General features: G+C 39.9%; 1 protein-coding gene across 1 annotated transcript in view; it reads left to right on the top strand.

Annotated features, from left to right (window-relative positions):
- Nucleotides 1-24,660, top strand: part of TAFA4 (TAFA chemokine like family member 4) — a 211,048-nt gene that overhangs the window by 28,648 nt on the left and 157,740 nt on the right. Inside the window, exon 2 of the mRNA XM_047752009.1 lies at nt 24,236-24,371. Within this exon, the coding sequence (XP_047607965.1) occupies nt 24,358-24,371 (14 nt within the window). The 5' untranslated portion in view covers nt 24,236-24,357. The remainder of the gene's footprint in view (nt 1-24,235; nt 24,372-24,660) is intronic.

Raw genomic sequence — 24,660 nt, 5'->3', positions numbered from 1 at the left:
GGCTCCAAAGAATATTTCTAATCTTTTTTTCCATGAAACCTCACTTCAGATAATAAACACTGTTGTCATTTTGTCCCGCTGAGTCATTTTTTCAGGGTTGCTAACCTCCCAGTCACTTCCACCTTTTGGCATATGACTTTGTCTAAAGTGGAACAGCCTAATATGGTAGCCATGAGCCAGAAGTGACTCCGTACATTTTGATTTATTAGAATTAAATAAAATTGGAAAAATTCAGTTTCTCAGCCATATTTGCCACATGTAAAGAGCTCAGTAGGCATGTTTGGGTAGTCAATGCTGTACTGAAATAGAACATTTCTTGATGGAAGGAAGTAGTCTGGGTCAGTCTTGGCTAGAATTTCTCCTCCATCCTGGACACAGATGCTGAATGAATACTGACATTCTTATATTGAACGGAATGCTATAATATCTTTCATTCTGGCCTAATTCAGAGTATAACTGAACTATATCCCTTCTCTAGTTTTAACTACTATGATTTTATTAATGAAACATAAGGTCAAAGTAAAAATTTTAGCAGTCATTTTATATTTCCCTTTTTTTCTTAATCTTTCTTATTTTGGCTACCCCATGACATATGGACTTCCCAGCTAGGGTCAGACACAGTTGCCACTGACACCTCAGCTATGGGAACACTGGATCCTTTAACCCACTGTGCTGGACCTAGGATTGAACTTGCATCCTGGTTCTGCAGAGATGCCACCGATCCTGTTGTGCCACAGCTGGACCTCCCTTATGTTCCTCATTTTAAATTCAAAGTCAGTAAGACTTTTACAAGAAATCTTTATCGGGGGTGATACTAGTGAGTATTGCTTCTGTTTTTAGACCGAAGCTTCATATTTTGCCTTTACTTCTAGAGAATTTAATTTTGTTAGCTTTCAATGGATTAGTCACTGTATTGGAATGTTTTTCAGTTTTCCTTCCAGTATTTCAGAATTGCAATTATCCTTCCAGGCTTCAGTTCATTCCCAGATTTGAGCATAATGCTGGCAACATTGACATCTAAGTTATTGATAAGAAGACGAACAGAATGGGGCTCTGGATGGAGCCTAAGTGTATATGCTATTAGAGATTGCATTCTAAATTGACAGAGAGGAGTTCCCATTGTGGTTCAGCAGGTTAAGAATCTGACATAGGATCCCTGAGAATGTGGGTTCCATCCCTGGCCTTGCTCAGTGGGTTAAGGATCCAGTGTTGCTGCACGCTCCAGTGTTGCTGCAAGCTGCAGTGTAGGTCACTGACGTGGCCTGTATCTGGCATTGTGGTGGCGGTGGCTTAGGCCCACACCTGTAGCTCCAATTTGACCCCTATCCTGGGAACTTCCATATTCCCCTAAAAATGGGAACAAATTGATAGAGATAATTAAGCAGTACTTTGAGAGGAAAGCATTTAGTGAGTTATTTACCGTACTTATTTCCATTATGTCTAGCCTATATATTTCTTTATATTTTTATATTGGAGTTTTATGAAAAACTTAGAATATTTTGCTGAATTCTTTTATGATCGTAACAGTCTCTTGATTATCACTTTCATTGAGTAAGGAGAAAGGGAATGAGCATTGCCTGGTATGAATTATTCTTGAATCCTTGCATATTCTAAGTAATCATTACTGTTCCATTCCTGCCCTCCCCCCACGCTAATAATGGTATTTGAAGATTTTTTTTGGATGAGACTGGCAGATGCTTACTGAATTATAATTGACAGAAACATTTATTATCCATTCCTTTTCATTCGTTGCCGTGTTTCCTATTCTTCAGTATTCTTCAGAGTTTGCCAGCGATGTTTTTGCCACCTGCCACCTCGTGCCATAAGTAGCATGGAGTTGAATTCATCAGGGCCAGGAACCTCAGACTCATTCAGAGGGAGCAGGCACTCTGACAATTGCAGCACCTTTTTTGGACACCCCAATTCCCCCTAACCAGGGTCCCCTGTATTCGTTATGGAAAGCATCTCATCTCTCCTGACAATACAGATGCAGACTGGAGCTTGGGTCATTCTGCTTTCTCTCACACATGAGTGTCACACCACCCTCTCTGAGCAAGAGACCGATGTCTTTGTGTTGTTCTCCTTGCCCTGAGCATAACAAAAATAGCCCTTTTGTAGTCCTGTGAATTTTCTGCTGGGCTCAGCTCATTCCAGCCTTTTGCCCTCCTGACAATCCTATCAGAAGCTGGAAGATTTTTCATTTGAGGATCAAGGCATCTTCCAAAGCAGATGACTTTACAAGAGCCTGCTAGATGGAAAACAATTATATTGAGAATGACAGTTGGTGCATATCTTTGCCTCCACCTTCTCTTTGAACAATGAGCATTAATTTCTTGGACTACTTTGGGTATTAGTGGAAGATCATTTTCTTCAAACCATCTCTCCTGTGGTGGCTTTTTTTTTTTCCCCCTCTCTCTCTTGGTTAAAATCACTTTATTGAGACCCTTTTAAGATGGGTGCAGTATGTTGTGGGAATTGGTTTTCAGGTAGCAGTGAGTTCTGATAAGACACAGGGTTTTTGCTGTAGAGGGTCTTCCCATACCTTCAAAACGCCATCATCTGGCCATGTCCGCTGTTCGGTTCCCACAAATTTAACAAAGCCTTAGAGCTTATGGTCAGGAGAGGGACTCTGGAGTCAGACCCTGATTAGTTGAAATCACAGCTTTCCTTCTTAACCATATGCCCTTGCTCAAATGTTTAACCTTGAAGTATTTGAATGTCCTCTGAGGAGGTCCCTACCTCATAAGATTATGGCAAGACTCTGAGTTAATGTTAAAAGCAACTTTTAAGCATTGTATTTGGCACATAGATCCTGCTAAATAAAAGCTCTCTTGTGGCCACAAGTATGATTTGCATACCAGATCTCCCAAGGCTAAAAGGCCCTGAATAATTGAAATTGAAGAGCAGTCATGTGGCAAGATCTTCAATTATGCCCAGAGAGGGACACGGGAAATCAATACCTGATTTTCTGTTACATCGATTGACGTCTCATCACCCAGGATGTGAGAAAGAACCTAGATGCAGAGCTGGCTTGGCCACTAAGAAGCCACATCCTGTTTCCTTACCTGGCCAACCGTGTATACAGAATGTTATTTCAGTCCATGGGTACTGATTCCTACTTCCTTCCTTATCTTCTTTTCCTGGAATGTGAAAGTATTTTATGGTTTACTGTTGTTCTGTTGTTTGCTAAATGCCCTGGGACTCCAGGCAGTTTGGGATTTTTCAACTTTGGCTCAAGTACTATGAAACTCCAAGTTCCGTAATCATGGATGAAAATGTGTTGAGGAAAAGAAAAAATAAAGGGGGGGGGGGGAGGAGAAAAGCTTTGGTTTCGCTGAAAGTCTGCCTAAAGAGAAGACCCCATGTATTGTTCAGAGCTCGTTGCCATCCGAAAGCAAATTTCCACACTCTGCTTGTTCTTTGACAGAGGAGAAACCCAGATAGTAATAACTGCCGCACCCCCACCCCCAGCCTTTGGGAACTTGAGCTGACTTGTGCTCTAACTGGCTTCTTTTCACCTCAGAGCCTTTGCTCGTGCTGTGCCCTCTATTTAAAAGCTCTTCCTTTGTATGTCTCAAGGGCTGATTCTTCATCTATCTGGGTCCAAATCAAAGTGACAATTTCTAGCTCCCCTTGCTAAGTTAACTTCTCTGCCCTCTCCCGTTTCCTCATCATTCTTTCTCCTACTATCTCCTTCTGTCAATTTCTGGAATACTCATTTCTCAGATGGCTGTTGTTGGAATATAGGGTGTAAGAGGGCGTAGACCTTGCCTCTCCTGTTCATTCCTCTGTCCCAGTGCCTGGAGGCAGTGCTTAGTGCATAGGTGGGGCTCAGAAATATTTGGTAAGTGAATGAAATTTAAAATTCAGTGCAGATATAGGTGAGGAAGATGAAGAGGTACAAACGTTCACTTACAAAATAAAGTCACAGAAATATACAGCATGAGGAATATAGTCAATAACTATGTAATCTTTGTATGGTGATATATAGTAATAGACATCATCATGATCATTTTGAAATGTATCGAATCATTCTCTGTATTCAAGGAACTAACAAGGGGTTGTAGATCAATTATAGTTCAGAAATAAAGAGACGCATAGAAAAAGAGGTCAGATTTGTGGTTACCAGAGGCAGGAGGTGCAGAGAGGGGGAATTGGAGGAAGGTGGTCGAAAGGTACAAACTTTAAATTATAGCATAAATAAGTACTAGGGAAGTAATGTACTACATGACAAAGATAATGAATACTGCTCTACGTTATGTAGGAAAGTGGTTAAAAGAGTAAATTTTATCCATCCAAGGAGAGGATGTTACTATTGTCAACATATATGCCCCAAATACAGGAGCACCCAGATACATACAACAAATATTAACAGACATAAAGGGAGATATTGATGAGAATACAATCATAGTAGGAGACCTTAATACCCCACACACCCCAATGGACAGATCCTCTAGACAGAAAACCAATAAAGCAAGAGATCCTAAAGGCAACAATAGAAAAGTTAGACTTCATTGATATCTTCAGGACACTACATCCCAAAAAAGCAGAATACACATTCTTCTCAAATGCTCATGGAACATTCTCAAGAATCGACCACATATTGGGACACAAAGCGAATCTCAATAAATTTAGGAGCATAGAAATTATCTCAAGTATCTTCTCTGACCACAATGCCATGAAATTAGAAATCAACCATCGGAAAAGGAAAGAGAAAAAACCTACTGCATGGAGACTAAACAACATGCTACTAAAAAACCAATGGGTCAATGAGGAAATCAAGAAGGAAATTAAAAACTACCTTGAAACAAATGATAATGAAGACACAACCACTCAAAATCTATGGGATGCTGCGAAAGCAGTGCTCAGAGGGAAATTTATAGCAATACAGGCCTTTCTCAAAAAAGAAGAAAGATCCCAAATGGACAACTTAACCCTCCATCTAAACGAATTAGAAAAACAAGAACAAAAAAGGCCTAAAGTCAGCAGAAGGAAGGAAATTATACAGATCAAAGAAGAAATCAATCAAATAGAGACTCAAAAAACAATAGAGAAAATTAATAAAACCAAGAGCTGGTTCTTTGAAAAGGTAAACAAAATGGACAAACCCCTGGCCAGACTCACTAAAAAGAAGAGAGAAAGAACCCAAATAATCAAAATTAGAAATGAAAAAGGAGAAATCACAACAGATACAGCAGAAATACAAAAAACCATAAGAGAATACTATGAACAACTACACGGCAACAAGTTTGACAATCTGGAAGAAATGGACAATTTTCTAGAATCTTAGATCCTGCCAAAACTGAATCAAGAAGAAACAGACCAACTGAACAGAATGATCACTAGAAATGAAATTGAAGAGGTCCTAAAATCACTCCCTACAAATAAAAGTCCAGGACCAGATGGCTTCACAGGTGAATTCTATCAAACATATAAAGAGGAATTGGTGCCCATCCCCCTTAAACTCTTTCAAAAGGTGGAAGAAGAAGGAATACTCCCAAAGACATTCTATGATGCCACCATCACCCTCATTCCAAAACCAGACAGAGATACCACCAAAAAAGAAAACTATCGCCCAATATCATTGATGAATATAGGTGCAAAAATTCTCAACAAAATCTTAGCCAACCGAATCCAACAACATACCAAAAAAATTATACACCATGACCAGGTGGGGTTCATCCCAGGTTCACAAGGATGGTTCAACATATGCAAATCAGCCAGCATCATACACCACATTAACAAAAAAAAAAGTCAAAAATCATATGATCATCTCAATAGACGCAGAAAAAGCATTTGACAAAGTCCAACATCCATTCATGATCAAGACCCTTGCCCAAGTGGGTATAGAGGGAACATTCCTGAAGATACTCAAAGCCATTTATGATAAACCCACAGCAAATATAATCCTCAATGGGGAAAAACTGAAAGCCTTCTCACTCAAATTGGGAACAAGACAGGGAAGCCCACTCTCACCACTGCTCTTCAACATAGTTTTGGAAGTCCTAGCCACAGCAATTAGACAAACAAAATAAATAAAAGGCATCCATATAGGAAGAGAAGAGATCAAACTGTCCCTGTATGCAGAGGACATGATACTATACATAGAAAACCCTAAGGACTCAACCCCAAAACGACTTGATCTGATTAATAAATTCAGCACAGGAGCAGGCTATAAGATTAACATTCAGAAGTCAGTTGCATTTCTGTATACCAGCAATGAAATATTAGAAAAGGAATACAAAAACACGATACCTTTTAAAATTGCACCTCACAAAATCAAATACCTTGGAATACACCTGACCAAGGAGGTCAAGGACCTATATGCCGAGAACTATAAAACTTTAATCAAAGAAATCAAAGAAGATGTAAAGAAATGGAAAGATAGTCCATGTTCCTGGATTGGGAAAATCAATATTGTAAAAATGGCCATGCTACCCAAAGCAATCTACAGATTCAATGCAATCCCTATCAAATGACCCAGGACATTTTTCACAGAACTAGAACAAACAATCCAAACATTTATATGGAACCACAAAAGACCCAGAATCGCCAAAGCAATCCTGAGAAACAAAAACCAAGCAGGGGGCATCACTCTCCCAGACTTCAAGAAATACTACAAAGCTACAGTCATCAACACAGTGTGGTACTGGTATCAAAACAGACAGACAGACCAATGGAACAGAATGGAGAACCCGGAAATAAACCCTGACACCTATGGTCAATTAATCTTTGACAAGGGAGGCAAGAACATCAAATGGGAAAAAGAAAGTCTATTCAGCAAGCATTGCTGGGAAACCTGGACGGCTGCATGCAAAGCAATGAAACTAGAACACACCCTCACATCATGCACCAAAATAAACTCAAATGGCTGAAAGACTTAAATATACGACAGGACGCCATCAAACTCCTAGAAGAAAACATAGGCAAAACACTCTCTGACATCAACCTCATGAATATTTGCTCAGGTCAGTCTCCCAGGGCAACAGAAATAAAAGCAAAAATAAGCCAGTGGGACCTCATCAAACTGAAAAGCTTTTGCACAGCAAAGGAAACCCAAAAGAAAACAAAAAGACAACGTTCAGAATGGGAGAAAATAGTTTCAAATGATGCAACCGACAAGGGCTTAATCTCTAGAATATATAATCAACTTATACAACCCAACAGCAAAAAAGCCAATCAATCAATGGAAAAATGGGCAAAAGACCTGAATAGACATTTCTCCAAAGAAGATATACAGATGGCCAACAAACACATGAAAAAATGCTCAACATCGCTGGTTATAAGAGAAATGCAAATCAAAACTACCATGAGATATCACCTCACACCAGTCAGAATGGCCATCATTAATAAATCCACAAATAACAAGTGCTGGAGGGGCTGTGGAGAAAAGGGAACCTTCCTGCACTGTTGGTGGGAATGTAAACTGGTACAGCCACTATGGAGAACAGTCTGGAGGTACCTTAGAAATCTATACATAGAACTTCCATATGACCCCACAATCCCACTCTTGGGCATCTATCCGGACAAAACTCTACTTAAAAGAGACACGTGCACCCGCATGTTCATTGCAGCACTCTTCACAATAGCCAAGACAGGGAAACAACCCAAATGTCCATCGACAGATGATTGGATTCGGAAGAGGTGGTATATATACACAATGGAATACTACTCAGCCATAAAAAAGAATGACATAATGCCATTTACAGCAACATGGATGGAACTAGAGAATCTCATACTGAGTGAAATGAGCCAGAAAGACAAAGACAAATACCATATGATATCACTTATAACTGGAATCTAACATCCAGCACAAATTAACATCTCCTCAGAAAAGAAAATCATGGACTTGGAGAAGAGACTTGTGGCTGCCTGATGGGAGGGGGAGGGAGTGGGAGGGATTGGGAGCTTGGGCTTATCAGACACAACTTAGAATAGATTTACAAGGAGATCCTGCTGAGTAGCATTGAGAACTTTGTCTAGATACTCATGTTGCAACAGAAGAAAGGCTGGGGGAAAAAATGTAATTGTAATGTATACATGTAAGGATAACCTGACCCCCTTGCTGTACAGTGGGAAAAAAAAAAAGATTAAATTTTAATAGCTTTCATCAGAAGGATAAATATTTTTTTTCTGTATCTTATCTTTGTATTTATACAAGATGATGTACATTCGTTGCCCTTATTGTGGTCATTTCATGATGTATATAAGTCAGACCATTATGCTCTGCATTTTAAATGTATATGGTGCTGTATTTAAGTTATGTCTCAATAAAACTAGAAGGAAAAAAAGAAAGAAAAGTTATTGAAGGGGAAGCTCCTGCGGAAGCGAAAAGCTTACATTCCTCCTTCGCTCTGGGTAGCAGCGAGCTCTGGTACCTTGTGTCCTAGCTCTCAGCTCCCCACAGCTACGGAGGACTGTCCTGTATACATTCATGGTAGCTCTGTGGGGAGCAGAGGAAATGGGGTAACAGCTGGGATGAGAGACTCATGTTTTGTCCCTTACATTTGCCAGACATCGTCTTATCTTCATGCTGGACCTTCCCTGATGCAATGATGTCCAAGCAAAGGGATCCCAGAAAACCTAGGAGTCATTGCTTTTGATGGCAACCTGATGTTCAAAACCACCTTCTGTCCTTGAGTGGCTGATTCTGGGAGCCATTCTCTACTCTTCTTGGGAGGCCCTGGGGGAACCCAGCCACCATTACTCACTCACATCAGCAACCTCAATCACATGCTCTTACCTTTTGTCCTTGTCTCAGTCTCTGCTTTGGGGAGGACTCACCCTGGGACTCCATTCACATTGACACCTTGACTTCGTTGTTGCCTGCCCTTCATCATAGGTAGTTACAGCATAAATCCGAAAAATTTTTGTACCTTTTTATGAATGTGTGCATGCTGATGGCTTTTATCTCTTTCAGCATGGCAGGGGTCTCTTTCCTCTGGGGCTTCTGAGACCTCTTATCCTCAAAGTCTAGAAACTTCATCTCCTTTTTCTTATAGCTGTTCCCTGAGCCAGCCACCAAATTCCCACTTTCCCAGATTTTTTATGAAGACACATTCACAGAATGCAGCTTGCTGTTGCTTTCCCAGGCCATGTGTATTTATAGCACCGGCTTTTAGACAGTGGGCCAACTTTCGGAGGTACTTGTTTTTTTGTTTGTTTTTTTTCTTTTTAGGGCTGCACCCGTGGCATATGGGAGTTCCCAGGCTAGGGGTTGAATCAGAGCTGCAACTGCCAACCTATGCCACAGCCACAGCAACTCAGGATCTGAGCCTCCTTTGTGACCTACACCACAGCTCACAGCAACTCCAGATCCTTAACCCATTGAGCAAGGCCGGGGATTGAACGCACATCCTCATGGATACTAGTCAGGTTCATTACACCTGAGCCACAATGGAACTTCTGAGTGTGCTTGCTTTGAATTAGACTTTCTGAAGGATCCTCTGTTGAGATAATGAGGCCATTTTTACATTTGCAAGTTGGAATACATTGCATATAGTGGTTGCAAGAAGTACTTGAAATGACAGTGCTTTCTCTACAGGACAGATTGTTTTTCTTTCTTTCTTTTTTTTTTTTTCCCCAAACCTTCCCCAAATTGTTCTGCAGCTGTTACCTGGTACTTCTTTGACTGGTTTATGCCCTTACATAGAAGTCATTACATCATCTGTCAGTTTTCTTTCAAACATTGTGTGTCAGTCCTGGCAGAATTGATGGATAAAAGGTTCAGTTTACATAGGGTGGGGGTGGGGGAAAAGGGACAAGGTAGCTGTGATATTGCACATGGAGATATGGTTTTACACATTAGTTTGCAAATCCTTTAACCTCTTCTTTGCCATGAGTCCTTTGGGAGGTTTGGTGAAGCCAGTGGATCCCGTCTCAAAATAATATTTTAAATCACCTAAAACAGAAGGATTATAAAAGAAGGCAACTCTACAGAAATGTAGTGATCAAAACATGATTTTGTGATGTAGAACACATGTGCTTCTGCATGAGTGCATTAAACAACACGATCTACAGGCCGATCCACTAACTATATACTTATGAGGTTGTGATGGGCACCTGTTTTGAGGTGTCTGCAACAAGCCGCGATGGTTTGAAAATGCCTGTGCTTTCTGTTTGGGACTGAGTCATAGGAACTGCTCAGTATCCCTCTGGTGTGTGGCTGACACGACTAATCAAAAGGAATGAGTTTCAAATAGGAGTTAGCAAAAATGAAGATGTCTTTTTACCCTCGTGCCAGTTCATGGACCCCTGAATTCTATCTGAGGGCCCCAGATTCAGAAGCCCCGTTCTCAGGATTGGCAGGCGCTTCTAGGCCTAGGCCGAAGCTCTTGTTTGCTGGATGAGTGGTAGTCTTTTGCTCCAGCATCTGCCTCACAAGAGATGCTTGGCGTATTTTGGTTGCAGGAAAGCATCATCTTGCACTGCACCTGCTGTTGTTACAGGTCAGGGAGTGTTAATGATGAGAGTAATGATTCTGGGATGTTATCTCAGGATTTATGTCTCTGCTTTTTTTTTTTTTTTGGTTCCTTTCATTTATTGTAGAAATGACCATTGATTGGGAGAACCAATGGTGAAAAAATTTCTTAGTAGACTGAAAATACTTTGGAAAGTTATTTTACTAACTTGGTTTGTCAAGTTTTTGCAAGCAGGATCTGTTCGCTTATTACTCCTCTGTAGAATGTCATAGAGTAAACAAGCCTGCTTTTTTTTTTTAATTAAAAAAATTTTTTTTTGTCTGTTATCTTTTTAGGGCTGCATTCTCTGCACATGGAGGCTCCCAGACTAGGGGTCTAATTGGAGCTGTAGCTGCTGGCCTACACCACAGCCACAGCAATGTGAAATCTGAGCCATATCTGTGATCTACACCACAGCTCATGGCAATACCAGATCCTTAACCCACTGAGCAAGGTCAGGGATCAAATCTGAGTCCTCATGGATCCTAGTTGGATTCATTAACCACTGAGCCATGACGGGTACTCCTCCCTGCTTTTTGTTTTGACATTTTGTGTGCAGTAAGCATCTCATACCTATATACAAAAATGTATACACATGAGATAAAAATATTAGAAGCAAAAGCCCATAAGACAAGATTATAACTGGATTGTGCATATATGAATTGAATTGTATAGGTATTAGCTGAAAAAATGGTGGTGGGTGTAAAAGGGAGGGAGGGGTACATGCCCATTTAAAAATTATTGAAGTGTGGTTGATTTACAGTGTTGTGCCAATTTCTGCTGTACAGCAAAGTGACCCACACATGCCCATTTTTAGATATTGGAAAGGTGGTGTACCCAGTAGTTGAGAGAGCAGCTTCTGGAACGTGGGCTAAGATTCCAGCTCTGCCACTTGGTCATTGACCTTGGGCAAGTCAAATTACTTCCCTGAATCCATATTTGCTTCTCTGTGAATGAGGATAATTATAGGAACTAAAAGCATGTGGAGAAGATGAAGTGAGTTAATGCATAGAAAACTCTTAGAATAGAGCCAGGCTTTATTTTTTATTAAAATTTTTTTTTTTTGGCTGTGCCCTTGGCATGCAGAAGATCCTGGGCCAGGGAGCGAACCTGAGCCACAGCAGTGACAACATTGGATCCTTAAGCCAGTGAGCTACCAGGGAGCTGCTAGAACAGAGCCAGGCATTAATATGGGTTCTGGAAGTGGTTGGACACTGCTGCTCTTAATCATGATAAAAACTCATGTTAATACAAGTGGGGTCCACAAAGCCTTCCCTGTACCAGGCCTCATTTGAATCCACAGTAACCCGAGTAGCTATTTTAACATCCATATTCAAGATGAAGAACTTGAGGTTCAGAGAGTTTCAATGATTTGTCTATTGAAAGGATTGGAAACTATGCAGACAAGAACCCAGACTTTGGCATGGCCAGACATCTCTCCACATTCCAGTGGGTACCACTTCATCTCTCTCTCTCTCTCTCTCTCTCTCTCTCTCTCTCTCTCTCTCTCTCTCTTTAGGGCTGCACTTGTGACATATGGAGGTTCCCAGGCTAGGGGTTGAATTGGAGCTGTAGCTGCCAGCCTGTGCCACAGCCACAGCAATGCCAGATCTGAGTCACGCCTGCGACCTACACCACAACTCATAGCAAACACAAGATACTTAACCCACTGAGTGGGGCCAGGAATTGAACCTGTATCCTCATGGATACTAGGTGGGTTCATTACCGATGAGCTATGATGGTGAATCTTCCCATTGCTGAAGTGAGCATCTGCAGTTCATTTCAGATTTTAGAAATTAAGAGAATTGTTGCGTCAGGTGCCTAGCACTGTCCCATGGAAATTTCTGCAATGGTGAGATGTTCTGTATCTGCTGCCACAGCAGTCATCACATGGAGCTACTGAACACTTGAACTGGAACTAGTGTCATTGATGAATTCAATTTTATTTTACTTTTTACATTTTAAAAATTACAGTTGATTTACAATGTTGTGCCAATTTCTGCTGTACAAAAAAGTGACCCAGTCGTACATGTATATGTATTCTTTTCTCATAATATCATTGATAATGGTCTATCCTAAGATACTGGATATAGTTCTCTGTGCTATACAGTAGGACATCATTGCTTATCCATTCTACATGTAATAGAATTTGCATCTACTAACCCCAAACTCCCCATCCATCCCACTCTCTCCCCCCTTCTTGGCAACCACAAGTCTGTTCTCTATGGATGAACTCAATTTCAAATGTGACTTCATTTAAGTTAGTTTAAATGGTGGCTTAGTAGCTGCCAATTGGACAGTACAGACAGAGTTACCCATGTTGGACGGCTGAAGTAGGAAGCCCAGCTCCACTACTGATTAGCTTTGCAGACTGGGGAAGGCAATTCCTGGCAGCTCAGTTTCCCTACCAATGAAATGGGACCATTTTCTTCGGATTCAATTAAAAATTCACTGCAGTGAGGCCAAAGATGAAACCTCTTATTATTTTAAAAAATAGAACAAAGGGTGGGGAAAAAATGTAATTGTAATGTATACATGTAGGGATAACTTGATCCCCTTGCCATACAGTGGGGAAAAAAAAATGTATATATAAAAAGAAAAAAAAATAAAAAACATTATAGCCATTCTTGTGGAATGCAATGAAAGGGGTGTAGACAGGCCAAGGAAAGGCTAAGAATAGAACAACCTTCAAGGACACGATTCTGCTCCCCTGGGTCATTTCTGCTCTTTGCGGATCTGTGAGATCTCATCTCTGGATGATGAGCTTCCTTTGTCTCCCCATGTATGTGATGAGAGAAGGATGGTCGTCCCATAGCACCCAAATGTCTATCTCCCTCCTTCCACAGCTTATTTCAGAATGATCAACTGTTTCTTAGTCTCAATTCTAAGGCTTAGAAAGAGGAAACTTCCCTTGGTTGATATTAGAACTTTATGGTTTCTGCTTCCCTGGCCCCAGATACCAAAAATACATTGACATTGACTATAATTGATGGGTTTTCAGGGGCCTCTGGTATTTTAATTAAAGGGTGAAGGTCCTGTGGGTCACAAGGATAAATCTGCATGGTGTGCATTTTTATGTTATGCAGCAGATTATGATAATCTTAGTTTTCACATTGCTCCCTTTGGGGGATTAAGAGTCCATTTATTATCTTGAGGGCCTCAACTCATATCTGGAAAGGGAGGTCATTCTTCCTGGCTTTGAAAGTCTTCTAAAGTGGAGTTCCTGCTGTTGCTCAGCAGGTTAAGAACCTAACTGTCTTCGATCTATACCACAGCTCTTGGCAATGCTGGATCCTCAACCCACTAAGGAAGGCCAGGGATCGAGTCCCCATCCTCATGGATACTAGTCGGGTTTGTTAACCACTGAGCCACGAGGGGAACAGCCTTACTCACTTTAAACCAAATCTTACTTAGTCCTCTGTTCCATTCGCTCATGTTCTGCTGTCTACCAAGAAAGCCATCAATGAATCCCAAAGTGGTTCGTCACCTCTTAGTTCCTATGCTATGTAGTCTAGGTAGCCTATTTCATTTTATTATTTGGAAATAATGCTTTTCCCTGAGGCAACCATGGCAAAGTGGGAGTTTTGAGTTTTGGTCTGGCAAGTTGAATGGGTGGATGAAAAGGAAGTGGATGAGGAGACAGGACAAGGTGAATTCTGATCTTGTTAAAGCTTATGGTGTCTTGTTTATATATTCACGTATTTGTACTTGCCCCATCCAAGCAGATTTGAGAAAGCCTTTAAAAATATTTTATTAAATTGGATAAAAGGGAAAATATGGACAACGAAGCAGAAGGTTAGTATATGAAATGCTTGGCAAAAGGTCCTTTTCACTTACTGAGGGTGGACTCTAAATTTGGCTCTGATAGCCAAAGGGAAGAGTAAAAATGTTATAGGGTGAAAAGTACTGTAAGATTAAGAACCAGTGTTCTTGGTACCAACACCAGAGACTTGAACCTTGTGAGTTAGTTCATTATTTGACCCTGATGGAGTGTCTCAGGGCGTGAGAATACATCTTAAAGGGGCCTGACTTTATCAGTGCTCTGCTTTGAAACATCTTGTCAAATTCATTCTCTTGTACTTCTAGGTTGAGACTAGACTGACTCCCCCCGATCCCCAGCAAACAGTTGATAAAATGTTTCACCAGTTTTTCTTTTCTTGAGGGCCTCCAGAAGGCAGTTAGTAATTACGTTGCACTTACGTGTAACAGAGTCTCCAGCCCTAGGCAGAATAGGGAGATTGCAAAATGGGACTTTTCTTGCTGGCAGACTTAAGCACTCACTCATTCATTCACATGTATTTATTTATTTTTATAATTTTATTTTTTATTGCAGTATAGCTGATTTACAATGTTGTGCCAATTTCTGTTGTACAGCAAAGTGAGATAGCCCATCATGTTCTATCCCAAGAGATTTGACGCAGTTCCTTGTGCTATGCGTAGGACCTAATTGCCCATCTATTCTAAATCCCATACATGAATTTACTAAACATCTGTTTTATGCTAGATAGTGTTTTAGGCTGGCATTGGAACATCAATTTTTCTTGGGCTCTTCTGTCACTGTCCTATTTCAGTCCATCCCTCTCTCTGGCTTGGACTGCTGTAGTAGTCTCCCATTTTCTACTTGTGCTCCCCAGATGGCTTTCTCCATCCAGCCGTTGGACAGATCATCTGCAGACCCACACCATGTTCTGTTTCTCTCCTGCCTACAACTCTCGTATCACAGTTGGCATCAAGTCCCAGCTCCACACTGTGACCTGCCAGCTCCAGTGTGATCTCTTCCCGGGACCCCCTTGACCTTTCTGTGCCTCACTCGCCTTCATTTAGCTGCTCTGACTGCCCCTTTGCTCCATGACCACACCCAGCTTGTTCTGGCTTTAGGCCTCTGCAGGACTGTGCCATTTCTCCACCTAGGACACTCTTCCCTTGGGAGTCCTCTCGATATCATTCATCATCAGGTTTAGAGTCACTTTCTCAGAGAGGCCTTCCCCGAACACCCCATCCTTGTAACCTCTCCTCCTCCAAACCCAGCCACACTCTTCAACTTTTGCTTTCTCTCTCACAGTTATCTCAACCTGCAGTTATCTTAATAATGCTTATGTACCTGTTGTCTTTCTTCTCATGCTACAGTGCAAACTCTGGAACACCTGGGACCCTATCCATCTTCTGGGCCCATCACCCAATACAGGGCCTGGTGCAGATGAGTTGCTCAAAAAATACTTGTTGAGGGAATCATGCAGAGGTGACTCTGCAGTGAGCATGGACAGAAGGTGGGAGGCTGCTCACCTGTTTTGTGTGACTTCCCCCCGTGGTCAGCCTGCCTTCCCTACTCTCTCCCTTCCCCCTTTCTCTGTGTGGTTTCCTTCAGAGGCCCTTCCACCTCCTCCACCAGATCAAATTAGAACAAAACAAAATAGACTCACATGCATATGCAGGTTTTTCCCCCTCAAGAAAAACCAACCAACTGACCAACCAAACAAAAATTAAAAAATTCCTGAACACATCTTTACTCTTTCCCCAAACACATTTTTTAAAATTAATTATTATTATTATTTTTTAATGGCTGCCCATTCCACATATGGAAGTTCCTGGGCTAGGAATCAAATCAGAGCTGCAGTTGCAGCCCTATGGCATAGCCACAGCCACACTGGATCTGAGCCAAATCTGCAACCTGTGCTGCAGCTTGCAGCAATGCTGGAAGCTTAACTCACAGATCGAGTCCAGGGATCGAACCCTCATCCTCACAGAGACAATTTGGGTCCTTAACCTGCTGAGCCACAGTGGGAACTCCCTCATAGACTTCTTTATTCCTTTTATTCCTCCATGTTGTTGCCTCTTCCGGGTAGTTTTCCTGGATTACAGGCATCCTCACTTATCTTACTCTTCTTAACATTGTCAAAGTCTTTCTTCTCATTATTCCAGAAAACAATGGCAAATACTAATGACCTATTCTCTTGGTTGCCGCAATTCCTTTTCCAATTAGTTTGTCACTTTTGCATAGACAGGAACAGGTCTTATTCTTAATTTCCCCAGCATGTCCTGGCATAAAGCATACCTGGTATGCTTTCAGTATGTATAGGCCGAGTGTTTAGAGCATCTTTAAATAGCTTGGGGAACTTTGATAGATAGTAGCATGGATTTATGTTAAAGAAGTAACAGGGAGAACCAATAAATACTGAATCCCATTATGCTTGTGCTTATTATATGTATGTATGTGTAATATATATGTGTATGTATGTTCCATATAAATAATTACCATTTCACTTGGAAGCTCTTATTGTATTTTGATTTAACTTTTTGTGATGCCATTTAGTGTGAAATTATTTAAATTATATAGTGTATTATGCTTATTTAAGGATAATTACATTCTATTTATGAATATTATTTTATTAAAAAATAAAACACATAATAAAAACATGTAAATTAGTTAACACGCTAGCACTGTCAAGAGATTTCCTTTGTGTTGCCACAGGAGGGCACTGTTGTCAAACGAAAGATAATTTTGAGGTCAGCAATTTAATAAAGGTTTAGATTAAGCTTTTAAGAAGCATTTATTCCACGAATGGATTAAAGTGGCCAATATTGCCTGCAGTAGTCATTGTCTTGCTATGTAATCCTGCTGCAGTTTAATTTACTGTGTATATATGTCCGTGAGCTAGCTGTAGACTATTAATAGCTGAATCTTACCGTATTTCCTAAAATGCTCTGGGAGTCATTGTTACAGTTGGAAATCACCTTGGTGATTGTCTTGTTGAACTATGTTAGTTTCCAGGTGAGGAATTAGGGGAGCATAGAAATGACATGACTGTTCATTTTGCAGTAAAAGTAGAGACTTACAGGTATTCACTTTTTAAACAAAACACACTTAACACCCATGGTGTACAGGGCATTATGTTTGAGATTAGGGTAAAGAGAATTAAGAGACCATCCTGCCCCTCAAGAGGTCTGCATTCTGTTTGTCAGTGAACAGACAACCCTCACCCCAGAAGTGTAACCATCAACATCCTAGACATGCTCTTATTGACATTTAGGTACAAATTATTTTTATGACTCTTATACAGTAGTTAGATCATATCACATAAAAACTTTGTAGATAAAACTTCAATTTTTGGCAACTTGTGGGTAACCTCCAAAATGGTATGCTGGTGATTATCCTAAATAAAATCCTTGGACACTGTTTTGATTCTTGGAAAAATTAGAAATGAGAGGAAAATTCCCAATTAAAAAACCAGTCTAATTAAAAGAAATAAACCCTTTGCAGGAAGGATAATTGGGCCTTAAGAGATTTATGGCTAAATTGCCATCACAGCTCATATTTGTTCAGTCCAAGACCTGGGCAGTGTCTCTTGGACAACAAGCTGTGGAGTCATACTGGGTGTCCCCGAAACTGGTGAGCACATTTTATTTTATGTAACTTGCAGGTTTGTTATCTCTGTTTTATGTATACTGGCTCTCCATGAACCATTATCAATTAGTAATGATTGCTTTTATATATTTCCTGGTCACTCTTAGGCTAGACTTTTCCTTCATTAACAAAAAGCACTGTTTGCCCACACTTCCATTAGAAAGGAATGTGTCACTGCACAGAAAGATGCTGTGTGTGGTTGTAAGGAATTTCTCAGTTCTTACAGCGACCGAGTATGAACCTTATAAAACCACAGCATGTCTATTTATTATCTTTCAGTCTTCTCTCCCCAGAAGAGCACTTTTGAAGAACTCTACCACCTAATTTAAATGAGATGGTGTTGGCAACACTTGAAATTAAAATGCCGTTTATAAAATTTTACACAATTCTTTACTATTTAATAGACACAGTTATTGTCTTTAATGGCTCACTGAGAACATGCTTTAGTATGTTGTAAAATGAAGGGCTAAATTCTTCATTGATGTTTTTAAGCAAGCAGTAAAAAAAGTAATCTCAGATGTTCGTTTTGGTGGACAAACCTGCTCGCTTTAATGTACGATAGTGAACATGCACTAAGACAAAGTAATTCCGTGCATCATGTGAGTTGTAATTGGTAGCTCAGCTGGGCATCAACAATGTATCAGTGCTTGAAATATATTCACAAAAGCGTCGATAACCTATTAAGTACATTTGCTTTCATCAGCTCCCTCTTAAATATAAGATGCTCATTAATACTTGTCTTGTTCCAGGATAAATTTGTCAAAAGAGAGGTTGCATTTGGATGGCATACTTTTGTGGAAAAGCTGTAAATTTCCAGAAGACAATTCAGTGTGGTTGTGTTACTTAGGCAACTAAAAATGGAAGCATCTTTCTTCCTTTCTCTCTGAAGAAATGATGAATTATTTTATGGAGGCAACTTCCGTTTCAAAATTTCCATTGGTTTTCAAGCTCTCACAGTGGGACCATCTTTTCATCCCCTTTCCACTCAGAACTCCCCAAACCCAAGTGCTCATTTAGGAAACATTCCTCTCTTCTATCATCTTCTGTCTTGATGGATTTGAAATTAATGTGGAAAAATAATTCACCATGATATCTAAACTCTTAAGGGCATCGACCTCTTACATCGTTAGCTGGAAGAATTATTTCCACCTCTGCCCTGATGCCTGAGGGGCTGAGAACTGCAGTTCCCAGGCCGTCCCAGTAGATCCCACCCCGGGAGGTGAGATGAACTGATGGTGAATCTGGAAGTAGCTAATTATTCGAATATTCCCCACTCCATGCGAGTGATGCAAGATGGGCTTGGAAACCTAGGTGAGTGGGGGCAGGCAGGAAAGGACAGTGCTGAGGAGTTGCTGGAGGACTCTTTGTTTTTAAACGAGACTCTGCTGTGCTGTATTCAAAATGCCTCTGAATTGGAGTTTGTCAGGAAGTGAGTCTGAGTGGATGCACTGACGAAAAATCCATTTTGTTTTTGTTTTGTTTTGTTTTATTTCGACGCTGAATGCCTTCATAGAAATCGACAGAAGTCATTTAGCCTTTGTGGGTTATGTTCTGGCTCTGCTATCTTCTCCCTGAAGTGTTTTCAAGGAGTTCTGATCTCAAGTGCCTTTGTTTTCCATCAGTTTGAAAAATGGCAGCCTGAATGCTCAAGGTCTTCAGAATTTTTGTATGTTTAGTCTTAATTTGGAAAATGACATTAAGCCTTCAATAAATCTGCAGCAAATCAGAATCACTGTTTTTCACCAGCTTTTCAGAGATGGGGAAAATTTTATTTAGGGGTTAATCTAAAATAGTTTAGGCTCCAAACCAGGGTCTGGTTGCTAATTCAGTCCAGTGGTCTACACATGTGGGTCTGCAGACAGAATTTTTATTTTTAAGTTGATCACAAATTCTTGAATTCCTGAAGAAAGGTAGCTTTATTTTCAGTCTATTTACTAAAGCATGCAAAAGGACTAATACTTTTTGAAAGTATTTTTACAAGAATTGAAACAGTAGGTACTTAGGTGCCGGAGGCTCGAGTTTGAATCTTGGCTGAGCCATTTGCCAGCTGAGTGACCTTGGGCAAGTCCTTTGTCCTCTGGATGCCTAATTTCCTCATTTCCACAGCAGGATATAAGTAAATCCTAAAGTTAGTACTTTAATGTGTTTAATGCAGTGCCTATCCCATATAAGCACTATGTAAGTACTTTTTAAGTAAAAACAAATAAACTCCATCTGGGCATTTGGGTGACTGTTAAGAGAGTCAAATTAGCCAGAACATTCCAATTGTCAATTCTCCTCTTGTTTAAGATTGATAGTAAGTTTTAAATCATTTTAGTATATGTAATAAGCTGAAGCCTTTTGACTTTTTTTTTTTAAACCAGTTTTTTCTTTTTTTTTGTCTTTTTAGGGCCACACCCACGGCATATGGAGGTTCCCAGGCTAGGGGTTGAATTGGAGCTGCAGCCCAGGTCTACACCACAGCCGCATCAGTGCCAGATCCGAGCCATGGGTATGACCTACACCACAGCTCACGGCAATGCTGGATCCTTAACCCACTGAGCAAAGGTAGGCATTGAACCTTGGTCCTCATGGATATAGTCAGATTTGTTTCTATTGAGCCATGACGGAACTCCTTGGCTATCTTTTTTTTTTTTTTTTTTTTGGGCCTTGCCTACAGCATGGGGAAGTTCTTAGGCCAAGGATCTAACTCATGCTGCAGCAGTGACAATGCCTAAGTCTTAACCTCTAGGCCCCCAGGGAATTCCAGCTGAATCCTTTTTAGTGAATATTTAATGTATTCTTTGGATATCATTTCTGACTTAATGAAAAGTTGAAAAACTAAAGAATTTCTATATATCCTTTACTTGGATTCACCAATTGCTTACATTTTGTTGGTTTGTTTTTATGTTCGTACATTCATTCATTCTTCCTTCCCTACTTTCCTTTCCTCTTGCCTTTTTTCCTCTCACTCTTCGCCTCAGAATCACTTGAAAATACATTGAAGACATTTGCCCTTTTATTTTTAAATATCCCAAGGAGTATTTTTAGTAACGAGGACATTCTCTTAACTATAGTGTAATGATGAAAATTAGGAAATTTAATGTTGATGTAGCACTGCAATTTAATCTCTAGGCTATATTTAGAAATTGTTAATTGTCCCAGCAATGTCCTTTATAGCTCTGTGTGTGTGTGTATGTGAGTGTGTATATGTGTATGAGGTATATGAGAATATGTTGTACAGTTCATTCTGAGAATGTGTGTAGTTTTCCTAGTTCAAGATCACAATTTCATTTTGTTGTCTTGTATTGCTCCTTTATTAGGAATAATTCCTCACATTTCTTTTTTGTCTTTCATAACCTTGACACTTTTTAAGAATACAGAGCAATTATGTTGCAGAATGTCTCTCAGATTTGAGTTGGTCTGCTTTTTCCTCCTGAGTAGGTTCAGGTTTAAGGTCATTGTGTCTTATGAGTTTAAAAGGAACTGTGTGGGGTTCTCATTGTGGCTCAGCGGTAATGAATCCGACTAGTATCCATGAGGATGTGGGTTCCATGCCTGGCCTTGCTCAGTGGGTTAAGGATCCGGCATTGCCGTGAGCTGTGGCATAGGTCACAGATGTGGCTCCTATCCTGTGTTGCTGTGGCTGCAGTGTAGGCTGGTGGCTACAACTCTGATTTGACCCCTAGCCTGGAGGCTTCCATAGGACATGGCTGTGGCCCTAAAAAGATGAAAATAAAATAAAATAAAAAATAAAAGGAACTATGCTCTTTTATCATTGTAGATTTTAGAATGAAAAGATGAGGAGTATGTTATGCTGTTCAGATTGACGTGTGTGCAATGAGATGGGTGTAACCAAATTGACCTCAGAGACTTTCTGAAGGTGCTTATCTATAATGAGTAAATAGCTGTATTTCCAAAGAATAATCCTTGTAAGGAATTCACCCTACTAATAGTAAGGGAATTAGGTTAAGAGAAAAGAAAGGTAGAGGTCGCTATTTCCATGGTAAGAAATCAAGCACAGGCAGAATTCTTTCTTGTGTACAACAGGAATAAAGTAAACATCTGGAGAATGGTCTCCTCTGCCTGCGAAGCTCCAGATTTCTTGGTATCGGGAAACATAAACAGGCATTCTGATCTTTTGTTGTAAAAGAACGATTCCACAAAATACCAACATTGTAAAGTGAAAGATGAAAAATGCAAGCTAGCATTCACATGCTGTCTTTGTTTTCATTCTGAGAATGACTAGACATGTTATTTTTTTTTTTTTAGTCCTGGGTATGAGCAATGTCTTTCATCATTGTAAACATCTAGACTCTTTAAAAACTGACGACGTTTAAAGCAGAGTGATAGAAAGGGTTGTGCTATTGTTGGGAAACAACCAAGAGGGAAATAAAGTGACTGGAAGTAAATGGTCTTGGTGTCATGCACAAAATTATTATTTGTTTAAATTTTTATGGCTGCACCTGTGGCAAATGAAAGTTCCTGGGCTAGGGGTCGAACTGGAGCTGCAGCTGCCAGTCTGCATCACAGCCATGGCAACAGTGGATTCCAGTCACATCTGTGACCTACACTGCAGCTTGTGGCAACACCAAATCCTTAACCCACTGAGCAAGGCCGGGATTTAAACCCACATCCTCATGGACACTATATTGGGTTCTTAACCCACTGAGTCATAATGGGAACTTCCACAAAATTATTGGTGGTCTTTCATGTACTGAAGTTAGGAAGTGACAAGAAAGAGTTAATTCTTTTAAGCAAGTGCCCAGGGTAAAGTTGGGGAAAATTTGATTGAATGCGTTACTGCTCGGCCTAAAATGAAACTCCCAACTTTTTGTCTGGTGTATAAACTATTAGATCACATTTCTTTTCATTGATGGATCCATTCTTTTTTAATGAATTGAAAAAAGAATCCCCAGTGGTTCCCTTTGTGTGAAGAACCCAAGATAAATATTAGCTATGAAAGGTCATTTTAGTTTCTAATATGTGGGGAGTTCATTATGATGGGTTCTGATAAATTATACTGTGTTCTTTCTTTCTGATAATAGAAGGTCACATTGTCCCCTTGGGTGGACATTAGGATAAACATATTTAATAAAGTTGGAGGATCTGGGAGATGAACATTTTCCAGTGGGTTTTTTCGAATAACTTATATTTATGTAGTTATTCAAAACCACTTCCCTCTCATAGAGCTAATCACTCAAGGCCTGTCACCTAAAGTATCCTCTAGACAAACATCTTTGGGGACATCTAAAGAAGAGAAAAATCTCAGTTGTGCTTTGTGGTGATTTGTAATGGGTACAACAGGATTCAATAGTAATTAGACTATATTGCAAAGATCATTTTTATGTTATATTTGCAACTTAAATATTTACTGATGCCTATCATTATTTCTCTCTGATCTCTACCCCAAGAGGGATGTATTTAACTTAACAATGTTAAAAATGGTTTAGTTTAGGAGTTCCCACTGTAGTGCAGTGGGTTAATGACCTGGCTTGTCTCTTTGGAAGCACTAGTTCAATCCTCAGCCTGGCACAGTGGGTTAAGCATCTGGCATTGCTGCAGCTGTGGCGTAGGTTGCAGCTCCAGCTCAGATTCCATCCCTAGCCAGGAATTTCCATATGCTTTGGGAGTAGCGGAAAAAGAAAAAAAAAGAATGATGTAGTTTTGTGTTCCTTTTTTTTTTTTTTTTCCTGAGATGTCTTTTGGTTTGAGTCATCTGAGTCCTTCTTGAAAAATGTTTTGATGAAGTAGGAAAGTCCTTTTAGGTCTGTGCATTAAAGGGGAGTGTTGGGTCTCAATTACAGCATTAGCACATTTTTGTGTGTGTGTTTGTTTTTGGTATGGTGTTTTATATTAGAAAGACTTTTGCCCTCTGCCTCCCATCAACATTTTTCAGAAAGTATCCTTGCACATTAGTTAGCATCATCTTCAGGTTTATATCACAAAAAGACAGGAACTCAGATATTCATGCAGGCTTTTCCTCTGCCTGTGAGCTTGGGCAGGTTATAGAACTCTTGCGATTTGGTCATCTCCAGTTTCATTTCTTCTCATGATTAATGAAGTGAGAGAGTGAAATTTTGCACCATGAATGGTTGGGGACTCACTGTCAAATGTGAGATGGCTTTGCTTCAGGAGGAACTTTTCCTTTAAAACTGTATTCTGTTAACTAATATATAGCTAGTTAATGAGTGCAGAATTTTGTAACCTTCCTCACCCCTGATCTATTAGGATATACTTTACAAATATGGACATGTTTGGCTGTCTACCACTTGCCTGAAGGTGGAAGTGTCATTGTAAAAAAAGCATTATTTTGCTACTGGAAATCTGTATCATTTTAACATTAAAATGCTAATGGCATCCTGTTTTTTTTGTTTGTTTGTTTTTTAAATAGGTCTTCCAAGTTAAGGTAATTTTTTGACATTGCCGAAATTGTTGATCCTAGCTACAAATGGGAATTTGGAGTCACTCTGAAATATATCCTGGAATAATTGTGTTAGACTGGAACTAAATCTTATGAAGTCTCCAAGGTAAGGTGATTTTAATACATACCTAGAGATGATACCTTTATGAAGCATGAAGAATTTAGCAAAACTGAGCATCTTAGAGCTGATGAGCCTTTATAAAAGCCTTCTTTTACATTGAATTTTTTGGAATTTAGGGAGTTTTAAAAATTTTAGCTCTTATCTTTGACGTTATTTCAGTTTGTATAGCAATGTTTTAGCTATTCAGCAGGGTAAAAGGTGAGATTTTTAAGATAAAACCAGTTTTGTTTTACATTTGTACAAAAATGTTGAATGTAGAAGAAATTTCAGTATC

This window comes from Phacochoerus africanus, chromosome 1 (genome assembly GCF_016906955.1).
Source record: "Phacochoerus africanus isolate WHEZ1 chromosome 1, ROS_Pafr_v1, whole genome shotgun sequence".
Classification (NCBI taxonomy): Eukaryota; Metazoa; Chordata; class Mammalia; order Artiodactyla; family Suidae; genus Phacochoerus; species Phacochoerus africanus.
Note: the sequence above shows the minus strand (reverse complement) of the source record. Positions and strands in the feature narration are given on the sequence as shown.